Genomic DNA, 17,947 nt, shown 5'->3' on the forward strand with positions numbered 1-17,947 from the left:
GCTTTTTTTACCTCATGTCATCAAATTTCCTTAATACACTTTTTGAATCATCAAAACCTTTAAAGCTCAGCCCAGGGTTGAGATATGTCAAAGCTAAAAACACCAATCTCTTCAAAACTTCACGGGCTTTAATATATGTCACATGATGGACTTACTTAAAATATATGTACAAAATATTTTTTTAAAAAAATGTGGTCCCATTGAGATCCCAAGATGAAATTTTGCAGGTAGCTCTTAGAAATATTAAATAACCAATACACTTTTTGGAAATTTTTAATCCTATTTTTAAAATCACTTTTAACAAATTAAAATTTTGTAACTTAAATTTACATTTTTAAGTAAGTTGATCATGTAACATATCATATTAAAGGCTGTGAGAATTCTGCATGGATAGAGCCAACTTGGTGGCTGATTTACCTTTCATCATCCTCTTCTTGATAATCAGAGTTGTCCTCATCCTCTTCATCTTCATAACCTTCTTCCTCACTATGTCCAGTATCTTCATAACTGGTTTCATCTTCCTCCTCTTCAATCAGTTCTTCAGCCTCTTCATCACTTTCCACAGAAGGTCTTTGTCGGGATGAGAGGCGTCTGGAACGCTGCTTTGGTCGACATTCTGGGCAAAACCAGTCTCCATCGGGAACAACCTAACAAAGAGGCAGCATGCCTTTGTAAAATGCAACTACTACTTATGGTTACAATTTAAAAACAAAACAAAACAAAAGTTGAATTACCTTGAGCTTTGGCCTTATACAGTAAATATGATAGCCTCGATCACAGCCATCACACAGCACCATGCATTCAGCATCTCCTTTCTTTCTGCACATTTTGCAACGAGCATTTAAGATAGATTTGGACCAGATTACACTTCGCTCTAGTGTTGAGAGGTGGAGGAAGATTTGAGAGAGGCTAGCAGAAGACAGAAGTGATTCTCTCCAGCGGTCCAAGACTGTTTTATGGGAACGGCCACCATCACTGGCATCTTTACAACAAAGAGTGATAAAGAACAATTATGCTGCAAACCTCCCAATAATTGCATTCATTATACAAAAACAACTTATTCATAGGATTAGAGGCCAGGTACTCTTAGGGTTCAGAAACTGGCTAAATAACCTGTAGGCAGGGGGAGAGATGCAAAGCAGGTTTCTGCTGCCTCTTTAATGAAGTAAGAATAGCTTTGACAATTCTCCCAATAGAGGGAAGTAAGGAATAGGATCTTACAATGACATGAGTTGGGTGGTGCTATTTAACTTGTTCATAAATGATAAGGAGTTAGGGGGTGAGTTAAAAGGCAGACAAATTTGCAAACACTACCAAATTGTAGCTCACCTGGGGAACAGGGAACAACTCCAAAGGGATCTCATTCCAAACATGGGCAACAAAATGGAAAATGAGATTCAGCAAGAAAAAAGTGAGGCATACTGGGCCCAAAAATCCTAAATTCACATATACATGGATTTGGGATCTGAACTGGTTGTAGACTTTCTAATAAAGCCATCTTGGGGCCATGATGGATTAAAAAGTTAACTCAGTTTGTGGCAGCTATGATAACCTTTTTATCCTGTCTTCATTCTCTCTTGATAGGGAGCGGTATCTTATTACTATATTTACTCGAGTCTAATGTGCCATCGAATCTAATGTGCACCTTAATTTTTGCAACGTAATTTGACCAAAAAGGTGAACATTAGTTTTGAGAAAATATGGTATGTCACCCAATGGAATGGTTCCTGTTCAGATACTCATCCAGTCAGCCTTGCCTTCCTCTAGCAGGGCATTCCGTTCCAAGTCCACATTTCCATTTTTCTTTCTGCTGCTTATTTTTAATTTTTAATTTTTTACTTTTGCAAACTTCAGGGTTCCCTAAACATGCTGATACATTTCTCTTGTTCTAAATCACCCCATTTTGATTATAATCCTCCTGGCACTCACCACATGAGTTTGCTATTAGAAGACATCATGATTAAATAAATAAATCAATCATAAAAATGGAATCAAATTATAAATATATAGGGCATATCACTTACAGACAACTGGGTGTTCATTGTAAGTACCAAAAATATGAAAACTGATTATTAAAGTTACAATTTGCCTGATGCCTTCCAATATTAAGAGAATATCCTCACTCTTTCAAAGACAGACAGACAGACAGACACACACACACACACACAGCATTTCCCAATAAGCAATTCATCCATTAAGGAAATGAAGTATAGGCACTTGGGTGATAATCCTTTTTGAAGCTTCATTACCCTCAACAAATAAGGATTTAGGTGCTCATAAGGCAATAAAAGCTCCAAGAATTTGCATAGAATCATAGAGTCAGAGAATTGTAGAGTTGGACCCAGAGGGTCATTTAGTCCAAACCCCTGCAATGCAGGAATCTCATCCATGACAGAAGGCCACCCAACCTCTGCTTATCAACCTCAAATGAAGAACAGTCCACCACCTCTCGTAGGAATCTGTTTCACTGTGGAACATCTCTTAGTTCTTCCTGATGTTTAGTCAGAATCTCCATTCCTGTAATTTAAATCTTTTGGTTCAGGTACTAGCCTCCAGAGCAGGAGAAAACAAACTTACTCAAATTTGGGGACCTTCTCTCCTTCTCCTTTCAGTTAACTTGCACTTTTTCCCCCAAACCCAAACTGTCAGTTTCCTTAATTCCTGTTCCTTTTATGTCCACTTCTTCCTCTAGTACAGCTTCCCTCTTTTATCCCCTTCCTCTCTATTCCCAGTTTATTCTTATTTTAAAATATTAATATTTTGTCTTTCTAATTTATTTCAGTGAACTCTCCAGTTCTTTGCCCTCAGGGAGGGGACCCCACCCCCGGAAACTTTTCCATCTCCCAGCCTCCTTTACTCAGTTCCCCCTTCTCCACCCACCCAGGCACAATGGCTCTCCAGTTCCTGCATGACTGCTCAATGCCTCATTCCTCTGAGTAGAAGAGATGGCTATCACCTAGGAGTCAGTCAGGACAGACTTCCTGGCTTGGTGGCAGACCAGGCACAAAGTAGGAAGACTTAGGGGTGGGGGTTGAGGAAGACAGGAAGAAAGAAGGGAAAAGCCAGAAAGTACAGCAGTCACTAGGTCCTCCTTCTTTCAGTACAACCATCCCTTTTGCCCCCCCCCTTCCTTCCCCTCCATCTCTGGCACCAACCACACTTTCTATTCATTACTCCATATTTCTTTCTTGCTTCCCCTCCAACTTTGAATGCTTCAGCCTCCCTCGCTAATCAGCTTCTGCTCCCACATGTGCTTATGCATTGCACAGACCTACTACTGGGCAGGCTGCAGCACTGAGATAGCCTAGGTACACTGAAGGCAAGTTCTAAATGACTTGATACCAGATTATATGAAGGGCTGCCTCTAACTGTATCAACTGGCCCATTCCCTCAAGATCAAGAGGAGAAGGCCTGCTGCAAGCTTCGTTCATTTGGAATACAAGCAAGGCCTTCTCTGTGGCCAAGTCCTGATTCTGGAATACCAGCTGGCACCATCACCTGTTACATTTGTGTCAAGCTAAAGTTCTAACAAGCTTTTGGTTTGTCAAACACTTGAATGCCTATTTGAAGCGAAGCAACCACAATCCTTTAATTCAGATGTAGCACTATGTCAGGCAACATGGTTTGTCACTCTACTTGTGCTAATGGAGAAGTGAAATGGGAGCAGTCTGCTTTCACAGTAAACCATTGACTACAGTTTATTGCAACATGCAAATACAGCTGCCTAAGTAGAAGTAGATTCCTCTCCCTTAATGTTTTAGGTGCACTCGAGAACTTGCTCAATATCAATAGTGAAGCAGGTTTTGAGTAAGGGACAGTGTAACCCTGTCCTGACTTTTTTCTAGTTATACACTGCCTTCACAGAGGAAAACTTTGATTTCAGAAGGCACTGAACCAGTTCAAGATATATGGTTGGGTTTCAGTTTGGCCACAGAGATCGCTGTAGGATTAGGGATCTTTTACAGGTCAAGACACCAAAATAAAGGTAAATGTTCAGTGAAATAAGTTTATCCTTAAGCTCTTCACTATTCCTTTCTAAAAAGACTTTCACAACTGTGATTCTATGTGGTGGTATTTAATCAAACATTTCCAATACTGTATTACAAGCAGATTTGGCTGTGCAAGGAACTTTCCCTCCCTCTCCTTTCCCTGTCGCCCCCCCCCCCTAAATCTGCTCTGGATGTTTGGAGGAAAGCAAACAACAGCTTTGGTGGGGCTTGTGGGAAGAGGCAAGGTAGGGAAAGTTCTGTTGTGCAGCCAAAAGTGCTCATGCTCGTGGAAAGGTTTAGTTGGATACTGCCCACGATTTCAAAGCTGCATTGCTATGCTCAAAAGGTGATCATGGAACTAATATACTAAAGACACCTGCAGCAGATGAAATGATTAAATATAGAATAATGTCAATCATTTACCATCTTTCTGACTAGACTGATCTTCTCTTTTCCTCCTTTTATCCCCTTTTTGGTCTCTCTTATTTTCTTCTGCATCACCTAGTGTTAAATGCATACAGTTATTTCAAGCCTGGTTTGGAAATAAACAGGAACCTTTCACTAGCATGCTTACCCTATTTTCCTAAAACTAAGCAGTTAATGTTGATATTTGGATTTGCATCACTATCCAGAGCTGTGTTACATCCCAAGCCTCTTGAAATGATGTATGAGTACATTCCCAGATCAGTACAAAGGGATAGGAAGAGGTGCTTCCTATTCCAAAAGTAATATGCCTATGCTCGCAATACACAAGATGCTTTCTTACCATCAGGGGTATCAGCTCCTGGGGGCCAAGCCCTTTTGGGCCCCCTGAGTATTTGGGGGGTAGGGCCCACCCCCTCAATGTCCAAAAGCGCAGAGGCAAAGCACGGAGACACGCGTAGTACAGCTCCAGTGGCCTGCTCCTCCTCCTGCCACCACGAAGGGGAAGGAGGGTCGAAGCAGCCTCCCATCGGTGAAGGAGGGAAGGAAGAAGTGAAGGAGGAGCCCCCTTCACTGAAGCCCTGCAGGTGCCATGTTTGGGCTCTGCCTCCGGTTCCTCCTGACGTCCGGACATTGTACACAGGACGTAAATGTCACATGTGGAGTCACACGCATGACATTAGCCCTCGCAATCTGGCAACTCTGCTTACCATCATTCATCATTTGCCAAGTGGATCACATTTCCTCCAACATTTATGAACACACTGAATCAAGGAAGTGAATCTTGTGTTCAGGTGTGGCCAAACACCCACACAATCCATTCATCCCACTTTTGTGGCAGATTGATTTCAAAAATGTTCCAGGCCACCTGACTCCAGATTGGCAATTCTAGAGCATTTTCATCACCATTCTTATACTTTCACCACAAGGACCCAGGGTGGGTTGCAGCAATTTAAAACACAACATTTAAACACAGTCTAAAGCAATTTTGCATTTGTTAAAACTTGTTGAGCATAGTAACCGGCAGTTTGTCGACACATTCTTTGGACATGGACTATTCTTTTGTTCATAACCAGCACAGGGCTCTAGAATTGGTACGTACCAAGTGGAGCTTTGAGGAATTTCCGTTCAATGCCTTGCTGTATTTGAAGCAGTGCTGATGCCAAGTAATGGACAACATTATTCACGGGCTGCGGAGTGCTTGTATTCGTTGAAGCGGTGCTTCGAGGTTCAGGTTTTAATACAATCAATCTAAATTAAAGTTTAAAATTAATCAGTTTTAAACTACATATACTTTTTATATTGGTGGTGTGAGCAGAACAAGAGTGTACAAACATGCATTCTATGGACTTCATTAAAATAAATAAATAAGCATTTGTTCCACAAGTAACTAAGTACACAAATCAAGTTTAGTTTAAGTAATGTATATGGAGAATAACCATGAAGTCTGTCTTGGCACTTGCATTAATACATATATAAATATATTAATATAGTAATTAATATCGATTTCCATGGATACTGTGCTAGTAACTTCTGTGCTAGTAGATACTGAACTAGTAACTTCTATATGTTGTTGTTGTTGTTTAGTCGTTTAGTCGCGTCCGACTCTTCGTGACCCCATGGACCATAGCACGCCAGGCACTCCTGTCTTGCACTGCCTCCCGTAGTTTGGTCAAACTCATGTTCGTAGCTTTGAGAACACTGTCCAACCATCTTGTCCTCTGTCGTCCCCTTCTCACTGTCATCCCACTTCTATATAGGCCTCATCAAAAGAAATGAAACTTTTGAGGTAGTGTTTTCCAGGTGCTATGCTTTCTGCTCCAAGTTAGATCTCAAAAGAACATTACCTGATATCACCTTAAACACACTCTTGTGTGTTACAAAATCCCAAACAGGGCCAGTTCACACAATTTCTTACACAATCATTTCTGTATAGCAATTGTGTATAGCCAGCATATACCCAGTAATGTGTGATTAGCACACTCATTTTCGCACAAGTATTAACCACAAAAATAAGCACTAATCACAGCCCTTAAGTACAGAAAGCAAAAGACCTACACAATTGATTCACCTGACACAGAGTATCTGTGTACAAAATTTATCTTATGTGAAACTGTCCTCAGCAGTACAAGTCTAATATGCCATCAATGGTGTTAAACATAACTTTAAACTGTAACACAGAAAGAGCACAATTCTCAGGTCAATTAAATCATTTATGGAAAATCTCACAGGTGTCATCTCAAGAAACAGAATACAGTGGTACCTCGGTTTACGAACAGTCCTGTTTCGGTTTACGAACTCCGCAAAACCGGAAGTAGTGCCCCAGTTTGCGAACTTTACCTCAGTTTATGAACAGAAGCTGAACAGTGGAAGGCCTCATTAGGGAAAGCGCGCCTTGGTTTAAGAACGGACTTCTGGAACGGATGAAGTTCGTAAACCGAGGTACCACTGTATTGGAAAGAAATAAGGGCTACAATATAGGTGCTTTGCGATTTGTTAAACCCCAAAACAAGAAGAAAAATTCAGCAATAGAAAATAAAATTAGTTTAGAAATCTTATAATCCAAATACATTGATATATTTGAGTTGCGTAGATCAAACACACAATTTTAGTAATGAAATAATGCAGCCATTATTTCACAGTGAAACACCTATACTATTTTATTGCCTCACGGAACTGAAAAAAGGATTGCTGTCTCTTGACATCATAATTGGTAATAATAAATAAGGTGTCATTCGTTCAGCAATTTCCAGAGAAATCCAAACATCAAATATACTTAACATGATTACAGCATCACTACTAGGGCTGTGCCAAATTTTTGTCCTCAAGTGTTTTCAAAACAAAGCCATGCTTTTGAGGGAGAGTACCCACCCCGCCCCACGGCCCATATGTTTATACATAAATGTATTTGCTAAAAATACCACAATGCAGGGAAATGCTTTTATTTAAGAACCACCCCCCTCAAAAATTTCATTCTTCACTGGATAAAGTAGAGCAAAAGGATGAAAAGCAAACTACCCATCCCAATATTAATTTTAAATAGCACAAGTAAAAGGTTGCTTGTATTACCTGTCTCTTGCAATACCTCTTGCTTGATTATCTACTTCCATCTCTTCAACATCATCAGTCACAGTTTTCATTATACCATTTTCTTTGTTTTCATCATTTAGTAACTCATATTGCCCACTTTCTAAGGCTGTCCTCCAAGTTTGCCTGTCTGTTACCTATAAAGCATAATACATTTATTGAAAGGCTTAACACAAAGATTTAGTGTAATATGAACTGTTTGCCTGGAACCTATCAACAGCTGGGCAGCTGCACTCTGCACTAACTGAAGCTTCAGAATTGTTTCCAAAGGCAGCCCCACATAAAGCACATTGCATTAGTCCAACCCTGAGATTACAAGAGCATATATTACTGTAGCCAAGTTACCCTGTCCAGATATAGTTTAGCTACCAGTCTAAGCCGATGGAAATCACTCCACACCACAGGGGCCATCTGTGCCTCAAGTGACAGCAATGGATCTAGGAGAATCACCAAACTACGAACTCACTTCCTTCGGAGGGAGTGTGACCCCATATAGAGCAGGCTGCACTCCAGACATAGGAACACAGGCCTGAATCACACTGATATAGCAGAAATGCAAAATAAATTTAAAAATGCAGAAATGCTACTGCCTCAAGTGAAAGGCAGGAAAGTAACGGGGGTTGCTTCAAGGAAATGGAGCTGGAAAAGTTTCTTGTGAGGCGACTTCCTGGCTTCAAGCACTGGGAGAGCTAACCCCACTTTTAAGTATAACATCACAGGAGAACAAGAAATAACCAGCACTCCCTGTCTCTCTCCATCGTACAGGGTGACGAAGACAGTTTCCATACCAAAATCAGGCCGAAACCCAGATTTATATGGATCTAGAAAATTTGCCTCCTCCAACAATACCTGGACCCGGTTGGCAACCACACTCTCAAGAACCTTCCCCAAAAGGGGACATTTGCTATTGGTTTAAAATTATTAAGATCTTCTGGTGTGAGGGAATGGTATTATGTCCACAGAGGTCAAGCAGGTTTTAAAGCATCATATTCATCATAAAAACACAAAAAATAAAATACCTTAATAGAGCCCAAAGTTCCTTGATAGATTCTGTCTTCAATATCCAAAAGAAAGTCTCTGAGTCTCAATTCAAGCTGCTTTTCTGCAGACATTGGAGCTGCATCATATGTATTCTGTGTTTTCCCACGTACTGGATACAACTTGCTTTCATTTTGAGGTTTCTCTGTAAAAGTAACCAATACCTTAAGTAGCAGTTTCCAAATGAACATTAAAATCTCAAGAAGTTACAGCTACTTCAAACCAAGACCAAAAGCATGCCACCTAAAGAAGAGTTTGGATTTGATATCCCGCTTTATCACTACCCGAAGGAGTCTCAAAGCGGCTAACAATCTCCTTTCCCCTCCTCTGTGAGGTGGGTGGGGCTGAGAGACTTCAGAGAAGTGTGACTAGCCCAAGGTCACCCAGCAGCTGCATGTGGAGGAGCAGAGACGCGAACCCGGTTCCCCAGATTACGAGTCTACCGCTCTTAACCACTATACCACACTGGCTCTCACACCACACTGGCTTTCTAAACACACTAAGAGCAGTATAGACAGGTGACTATCGCCAAAGCCAATTACATTTTTTCTCCCAAAACAGAAAAATCACATCAGCTCAAATGACCACAAATAAGGAAAGTGTAAAACCCAAGACAGCTTCAGATAAGAAGGTTGTTATTTGGAATGCAGTGGTAAATTGCTATTGCAGAGGGGTAGGGAACCTCTGGCTTGCAGGGTGGTCCAATATGTCCCATGAAGCCATTTCCCTCAAACCACACCTGTCAATCAACTGACTGCACTTGTGATGCCAGTTAAAGGGTGAGAGGGTGGAATTCAATCTTGCACTGACGGCACACGTTCCTAGCAGAAAACAGGCACCCACAGGTTGATGAGAGAAGCCACCTGTCTCATTTGGCCAGCAAGGCCAATTCTTCTAAGGATCTGGGGACATGGTTCCTCACTCCTGTGCTATTGTATCAAACAACATCCATAAACTATATTTTTTCTGGTTTGTTTTGTGTAAGACAACACTTTGTTTTCCAGCAGAAAATGGCAAGCTAGGCTATGGCTTTGAACATTACATTAAGCCATAGTTTACACTAGTTTGTTTTAATGTGAATGAGCAGGTGCACACTGCTTTTTCTGTGGTGGCTCCGTTTGTGAAATGTTCTCCCCAGAAAGGCTCGCCTGGCACCTTCATTGCATATCTTTAGGCATCAGGCAAAAATGTTTCTCTTTAATCAGGTCTTTGGTTCTGGCTGCTTAACATTCTATGTCTTAACATTTAAATGTGTTCGTGGGAACAGGGGTTATTGGTTTGTTTTCATTCTTGTTCATGTTTTTAATTACATATTTTGTGTTCACATTTTGTACTGAATAGGGCTGGGTGATATCAGCTTTTCAACATTGATATCACCAGCCCAACATTGTGATAGTGACACATTGCGACATCGGGAAAATTGAGGGAGGAGAAAGCTGCATTGGCCCTGCTAGGCACTGGGGTGAAACTGGTACCTGGCACAGGAAGAAAGGAGGCAGTGGAGAAGGTAAGGCGCAGGCAAGCCCCACCCACGATATACTCAATAAAATTCAGAATATTTACCTGAAATGTGGAATTTTTCTACAGCAAAACTGTCCAGTTGTTTAGATATTCTGTTTTTTTCCTGCAAAAGAATTTCCTTTAAGGCACTTTCCCTGTATCCTCTGGAATTGAGAGCAGCTAGAAGTTGGTTCAGTTGTTCCTGAGAACTGTAAAAGCACCACCGGTTTGGTTTATGTATTGGCAACGACACCTGTACAGTAGCACCAGTATGGAAATCTTGGTGACTGTTAGAGGTAGATTCTGTCTTCAAAGACTCTGAAGTTTTAATAGCAGTCTGAGATTTATCTGCAATGTGACTCTGTACATTATTTTGAAATGAAGACGGCCGAGGCAACAACATATCTTCTGTAAGACCAGAATAGTCTTCTTCCACAAATAATCCTGGAATAGATGGGAAAACCCAGTAGCGTCGGTATAGGCGGTCCCGGCCCAAAGGAGATATATTTGTACAGGCTGTGGCTTTCTGAATCTTTTCTGTAAGTTCCCTTTCTTTTGCTTGCTGTTCCTGTTTTAAAGCTTCTTCCTCCTCTGGAGTGAGTGGCTCACATTTTTCACCAGTTGTCTCTATTTGCCTTGCCAGATCTTTAAAGCCATTCTGTCTTCTTCCTGAAAGAGCAAGCAAAAATGTTTAATTTATTTAATACATTACCTGGCCACTCACTGACCAAAGTGACAACTATACATAGTACAGGTAGCTTAGAGTAGCACAAGCAGGCATTTACCCAAACAAATAATACAAGAAAATTTCAAGCAGGTAACAAGATATCGTAACTTTTAAATTTCTCTTCTGCTCTTTTTGTACCATCAACTAATGTCTTTATAAGCCCAATGTGGCTTCATTCACAATTTTTATATGGAAATTCTGTATTCTGCATGTTTCTGACCTGATTTCTTACATTTGCACGCCAGCTCTCCTTCAAGGAGCTCAAGGCAGTGTATATGGCTCTTCTTTCTTCCTCTTTTATTTTCACAACCCTGGGAGATAAGTTATCCCAAGAGCACCTAGTGAACATAATGGTTAAGTGGGTCTCCTCAGTTCTAGTCCATCACTCTAACCACTACTCTCCTGTGCTGGCTCATAAAATGAGGGGAAAGGTTTTGAACCTTAGATACAAGCATTAGAAACCCATGATGGAAAAGAGTAATGAATGAGGCAGCCTTAAGTATCAAACTAGATCAATGGAATTATAAATCCATCAAAAAAATAATGAAGCTCTAACGGGATGATGCAGGTAGTGAAGTTAACTCTACTCTTGCCTTCCATTAAAAACCCTAGAAGCAAGAACTTACAGCAATAGAAAATCAATACATAGCAATAGAAATGCAATAGAAATGAATTTACCTCCTCTTCTCTTTTTGTTTGGCACAATGTCATCTTCCTCATCTGTCATAGCATCTAAGTCTTGCTCTTTTGATTCAGTTTCTTTGCTCTCTGTGCTTGTATCAAGCTCTTCCCGCTCCTCCTCACTAATAGACATACCAAAAAATATAAAGCCCTCCAGGTTCAAAGAGTTATAGGGAATTGCACATGCATAGCATATTGTAAAACACTATAGAGCACAGTCTGCAAAATTGCATTGTGTGCCACATTTTAAAAAAAAAGACACACAGAATAAAGTTACTCCCACAAGCAGAGAACTCCAAATCTTGCAATGTCCACACAGTCACATTTACTGGAGATGAAAACAGATCTGGCTGGGCTGGCTTTTGATAGGTCACATTTGATTTTCCAAAGTGTTTTATAATAAAGATCAATGTGCATGCATGTGTATTGAACTCTTTTACTATGTTATCCCACCTATAGTATAAAATTTGATATATATCTTCCTGTGAGCATATTAAGTAAATATAATAACCAGAAAGCAAGATAATCTAAGAAGTTATTATTGTTAATGGAAACACTTAAATTGAAACTGTGTACATTAACCCGAGCATGTGAAATTAAGCACCATCCTAATTATATATGTAAATATTAACAACTGATCATACCCAATAGCTATGTCAATTGCAGAATTTTTCTGCTCTTCTTTCAGTTTCTCTTGCTTCTCTTTCATCTTTAGTTCTTGTCCTTTTAGTCTTTCTTCTTTTTTCTTGCGGATTCTGATGTTATAAAATACACACAGATGGTTAGTTGGAGCATGTAGTGTATTCAACCATTTCTTCTAATTACATTGCTCTGCTGAAAATAATGCTTTTCAGAAAAGGGGTGCGGGTGTCGCTGTGGGTTAAACCACACAGCCTAGGGCTTGCTGATCAGGTCGGGAGTTCGAATCCCCATGACGGGGTGAGCTCCCGTTGTTTGGTACCTGCTAGTGCCACCTAACAGTTCAAAAGCATGAAGTACAAGTAGATAAATAGGTACCGCTCCGGCGGGAAGGTAAACAGCGTTTCTGTGCGCTGCTCTGGTTCGCCAAAAGCGGCTTTGTCATGCTGGCCACATGACCCGGAAGCTGTATGCCGGCTCCCTCGGCCAGTAAAGCGAGATGAGCGCTGCAACCCCAGAGTCGTCCGCAACTGGACCTAATGATCAGGGGTCCCTTTACCTTTACTGAAAAGAACAGAGACCTAACGTGCAGGAGATCCTTATGTACATCTCAATGCACAGAAATCTCTGGATGAAGGCCATGGTACATAATAAATATCGCTAAAATAAATAGTACTAAAATATTATTGTTCAACAGATGAGCATATGTTTTGCACTTGAAAGGTCTGAGGTTCGTTCCCTGGCGATAGGAAAGAACTCCATCTGAAACATTGAAGAGTTGCTGCCGGTCAGTACAAAGCACCTTTCCCCAAAGAAACACCTGTGGATGCCATGGCATGCCCAGATATCTTTCACTGCGTCTACACAAGGCTGTCTTCTGATATTTTCCCAGCACACTATCAGGATCATGGGGAAATCAGGAAGCCCAAGAGGAGGAGAGAGCACACAGGACAATTATTTCACTACTTTTTTGCTGAGCAGAGAAGCAGGAAGTAATTACTGCAGCTACCAGCAAAGCTATGACGAGTGGGGGCTTATCCTACACCAATGCTAGACTTAGACTGCCTTTTCCTGCTCTTCCATCCATAGCTGAGCTTCCCCCACCTTTCACCATTTTATGCACTCTCTTTCTCTGTAGGTTCTCTTCCTTCCTGCTTTGTATGTTTTTTTTCTCCCCACCCCGTCCCACCCCTCTTTGTTTGGGGGTTTCTCTCTCTCCCACTCCATTGCATGTGTGTGTGTGTGTGTGTGAGAGAGAGAGAGAGAGATCAGAGTGTGCAGTACACACACACACATGGAAATAAAACAAGAGCAGACAGATACTCCCAGTGTTTTGTAACTGCTCATGTTCCCTACAGCAATGGTCATTTTTCACAATACTCTTAATACAATTCCAAATGTGCTCATAGGCTCAAAACAGTTGGGAAGTCATGATGATTTAAGACCAGGGGTGGGGAGTTTTTTTTCCAGACATGGGGACAAATTCCCAATGGCCACTGATTGACAGGGCCAGAGGCACAAGGGGGCACAACAATTAATGTAAATGTTATCTTTGTTCAAGTAATCTAGTTTCTACAAACACCCTTTTCTATCCTCCTTCTGGAAAAGCGAAATGTATTATCAGAGTTCAAGGAGTCATTCCAGCCAGGCAAAAACACTTAAGGAGTTTGCAAAAACGGGCCAGTTAAGGGTTGAAGTTGCCTTTTTTATCCCCCAGGCTGGTGGTTCATCCACTCTAGCAACCTGTGGCCCTTCAGATATTGTTTGATTCCAGCTCCCCTGAGCCTCGGCCAACACAACTAATGGTCAGGGGTGCTGAGAGTTTTACTTCAGCAACATCTGGAGGGCTATAGGTTCTCCACCCAGTGGAGGCTGTATTGAGCTAGCTGGTCTGGCTTGGTATAAAGGCAGTTTTCTGTTCCAAAGAGCAACTTATCTAGAACTACTGTTTTTTATGAAACTATGTAAAAAAAAGTTTGAAATAAGGTTAATCAAATACACCATAAATGTGTTTGCTTTTCTAAACTGGATTATGACAGACAAAAAGGTTTTACTACTATATTTCGAGTAGGCTCTTTCAACTTCTGGAAAAGCCCCTGTTTAGCTTTATCATGCTGATATTTGGGCATCTATGTTCTTGTCACCTTGCTGCTGCAGCTTCTCTTTCTTTCCGGTGCTGTTCTGCTTTTAACTCTCTGAATTCTTGTTTTGCCTGTCGTAATATATCAACAGAGTCCTCAATGAAGTCTCGAGTAGAAACAAGAGTCAAAAGCTTCCCACAGAGGGCATGGAGAATCTTCATCTTCTCCCCTAATAAAATGAATATAGATTGATACTTCATTACAGAAGTCACAGAATAATCCTTAGAATTGATCAGTCAAGCTTCATCAATAAAGTAATGTACCTATTTTTAATCTGTCAGTGACATTTGGGCTCATTAATCCATAGAGATTGACAAGATGTAAACCAAGAACAAGGAGGGTTGTGCCATTTCAGAGTTTGGCCACCTTGTTTCATGGCATAGTTTACCAATGGCATAGTTTACCATAGTTTACCAAACATATTTAACTGTGTGTATATGAACTTCTTGCAAGCTATTTTCCAGTCTAATATAAACATGATCCAAACAACTGTTCCATGCACCAAGGAGCTTCTGGACTTGTGTTTTTTTTAGTATGAACCCACCCAGCTTGTGCCATACGGCAAAACAGTTTTTAAACAAAGCGGTTTGTAATATATAATGGAGGACCTGCTGTTCAAACACAAAAGAGAAAGTAAAAATACCCAAACATTCATATACTACGGTATCAGTAGCTCAATTGATAATGGCTAATGATTCTTAGAAAATCAGACATAAGCTCATGCAGAAAATTAAAGAGAGACTTCCACAAGATACGTAGTGCAATCCATTGCAAAAGTAAGTCCGCTGCCTTCAATGGAACTTATTCTCAGGTAAACCTGTATAGGATTGCAGCCTAAATTACCTACCTAGTCCCGACCTGTATTATCATTATTATTTAATTAAATTTGTATAACTTCTAGGGCTAAAAGGTATTAGTGGTTATGCTTTAAGAGACAAAATAAGATTTTTCTTGACATTGTCCTAGTAAACCATTCTTGAAAACCTCTGTCATGTAACTTGACATATTAATTTGGCTCTATTACCCGATGATAGATCATACACAGAAGTACAGGTGAGTTTCTTCAACAACCCAGGATTATTCAATCTTAGCTCCATGCAAGCATCATCTGTAGCATCAAATCCTCCTCGCTTCTGGTAACGATATTTAGCATTGGCTGATGTTACATCTGCACCTGATGCTAGGATATGAAGTCTGAGAATCTCAGAAAGAGTGCAGCTATCAAGATCCAAGTTTTTCAAATTGCAACCTACAGTTAACAACGGAATTAGTGTTAGACTATTTAGCTACAAAGAGTTTTTAGCAAACAATGTGAATTATACTTTTTTAAAAAAAAATTGTGCAAAACATAACAAAAAAGTGAAACCCACACATACCCTGATGTAACTGGGGCCATGCAGCTGCCAAAGTTGCAACTGCAGATAGTGCAGATTTTGTGGGGTCTGCATCTTCATCCAAAGCCTCTGTTAAATCTTTAAGGAAATAAAGACTTTATTCTAGTGAAAATTAACACTTGCATTTCGGAGGCGAAGCAAGCAAGTCTTTTTTAAGCAATGCGGAGATAGCATATAAACTTGATATTTTTGTAAGTTGCCGTGCAATAAAAATATGCATACTACCTAAAAGCAGAGTAAGCATGCAGCACTCACTAAAAGCTTCTTGCATTGCACACAACTTGACTGCAAGAGCACAAGCACACACATGCAAAGAAAGATAAACCCATGAAATGCTCTTGTAAAAAAGGTTTACTGCAAGAAATTAAATAGCATCTTATTACTACAGTCTTATAATTACTTCATTATGATTATGCCTACAGAAACAAATTATGGATGCCAGCAGCCTGTCTGTGCAGCCAGTCAGTGCTGATTTACCACATTACACATGAGATTCCATATTCTACACAGTTGATTAGTAAAGCACATCAATAAGCCTGGTTCAGAAGTTTATATACAGCGGTATCAAGATTATCCAAGACAGAAGTTTCTAGTATCCCCGAAGATAGGCTAATAAGTATTATATTCCTGAAGTTATCCCCCCCCTTTTTTTTAAAGACTGAGGTCCTCTCACATCCCAGTTCAGGATCACTAGAGAGAACTACCAACCTCCACAAAGCAGAACTGCACTATCCTATACTGGACATAAGCCTCCAAAGTTAATATATTTTCTCTTTAACAGCTTCTGCCAAGTTATAAGTGTGAATGCTGCCCAACCAAAATATGAGAGCCATAACACAGAACTATGGGCATGCCTACCCTACAACTGAGAGTTTGTTTAGAATGCCTCAGTCAAAGCTATGAATGATTCAAAACAAAAAACTTGACTTTACAATTAAGCAAAGGAGCTTTCCATCTAGAATCTTGCAGTGGGAAGTTTTTAATTTAAGAGAGTCAAAATTTAACATAATATATGCATGAGAGAAAGGCAATCAGATACACACTAGCAATACCAATAGGTGGTAGGAACAGGCTACATACAACTAAATTACTCCAAACAGCAATAAAAGTTTCACTTGTGGGGTCCAAGGAATCTCATGTTCAACAATGACTACTGTTTGAGTGTGGAAAAAGCACATTTCCCCCTGCAAATGATTTCCTAGAAAGGATTTCCTCTCAACAGAATGACAATCTTCCTTGCACAATGAAAGAATCACATGCAGCTTTGCTTTCTCCCAATAAACCCTATTTCTCTGAATGGTGTGTGAGATCAAACAGAATTTTCAAATTGATGCACTTGACTCTAAAAAGCACACCTCAACTATATATATTTCTTTTGTGCACTATACCACAACTGTTATTTTACTGGTTCCAAAGAAGAGATGTAAAAGTACTCAACCTGGGGCAGGTGTGGGGAAATTTTGGTCCTTCAGATGTTGCTGAACTACAATTTCCATCACCCCCAGCATGTATAGCCAATGGCCAGTGGTGATAGGAATTATATAGTTCAGCAACATCTGGAGGGCAGAAGGCTCCCCACACCCGTGTTAAGGGAATGCAAACACTTAATCTAGAGAAAATGCCTTTGGCAGACAAATTCTGATAAAAATTGGCAGAGCAGTGGGAGGTCCCATCAATATTCTTGTCCTCGAGGTTAAAAACAAAACATGAATGCTGGAGGAAATGTTTCCGAGTCAGTCCAGTAGCCTATCTAGCTCACTCTTGCATAAACTCTCCAAGTTTCAGGCAGAAGTTTTTCCCAGCCCTTCCTGAAGATGCCAGGGATTGAATCTGGAGCCTTCCATGAGCAAAGCGGATTTTCTGCAACTGAGCTATGCCCCTTTTCTGTTTGCTCTTTTATTACTTTATTCAGATGTGACTGCTGTGTGTGGTAAAAATATCACTAGAAATCAACAAACAGGTTATTTGTTATGTGGTTTCTCTTCTCATACAAGTATGCAACAAATGAAACAAAAATAAACCACCACCTGAGCTACAGCACATCTTGGAAAGATTATTCAAAGTCTGCAAATGCTGCAATAGATTTAAAAGTATGCCCTTTGGAAAATAATTACATTAGCTAAGAAGTGTGCTATTACAAATCTGGACCACGTGTTCCAGTGTGTGGAATGACAATACTACTGTCATCGAAGAAATGAATAGTAAAGCTATGCACTGTTATGATGCCTAATTATTATTTAGCTGATATAACAAGAAGTCTTGATATAACAAGAAGCACTTGAAAAAAAGCAACAAATTTATCATGGCAAACTTTCATCCATTAAAGCC

General features: G+C 40.2%; 1 protein-coding gene across 7 annotated transcripts in view; it reads right to left on the minus strand.

The window, feature by feature from the left end:
• The window catches only part of BAZ1A (bromodomain adjacent to zinc finger domain 1A), a 39,139-nt gene that overhangs the window by 6,124 nt on the left and 15,068 nt on the right, over positions 1-17,947 (minus strand). For 6 of the 7 annotated variants that reach the window (XM_035109475.3, XM_088671739.1, XM_088671724.1 and 3 more), the window contains 12 exons: positions 15,602-15,697; positions 15,250-15,474; positions 14,229-14,394; positions 12,090-12,200; positions 11,443-11,567; positions 10,101-10,706; positions 8,519-8,682; positions 7,482-7,636; positions 5,515-5,663; positions 4,413-4,490; positions 735-982; positions 418-647 (listed from right to left, as the gene is read on the minus strand). In XM_035109475.3, the coding sequence (XP_034965366.1) occupies positions 418-647; positions 735-982; positions 4,413-4,490; positions 5,515-5,663; positions 7,482-7,636; positions 8,519-8,682; positions 10,101-10,706; positions 11,443-11,567; positions 12,090-12,200; positions 14,229-14,394; positions 15,250-15,474; positions 15,602-15,697 (2,353 nt within the window). The remainder of the gene's footprint in view (positions 1-417; positions 648-734; positions 983-4,412; positions 4,491-5,514; positions 5,664-7,481; positions 7,637-8,518; positions 8,683-10,100; positions 10,707-11,442; positions 11,568-12,089; positions 12,201-14,228; positions 14,395-15,249; positions 15,475-15,601; positions 15,698-17,947) is intronic. The other variant, XM_060272924.2, reaches the window with a different exon arrangement.

Source organism: Zootoca vivipara, chromosome 1 (genome assembly GCF_965207765.1).
Source record: "Zootoca vivipara chromosome 1, rZooViv2.hap1.1, whole genome shotgun sequence".
NCBI classification, from domain to species: Eukaryota; Metazoa; Chordata; class Lepidosauria; order Squamata; family Lacertidae; genus Zootoca; species Zootoca vivipara.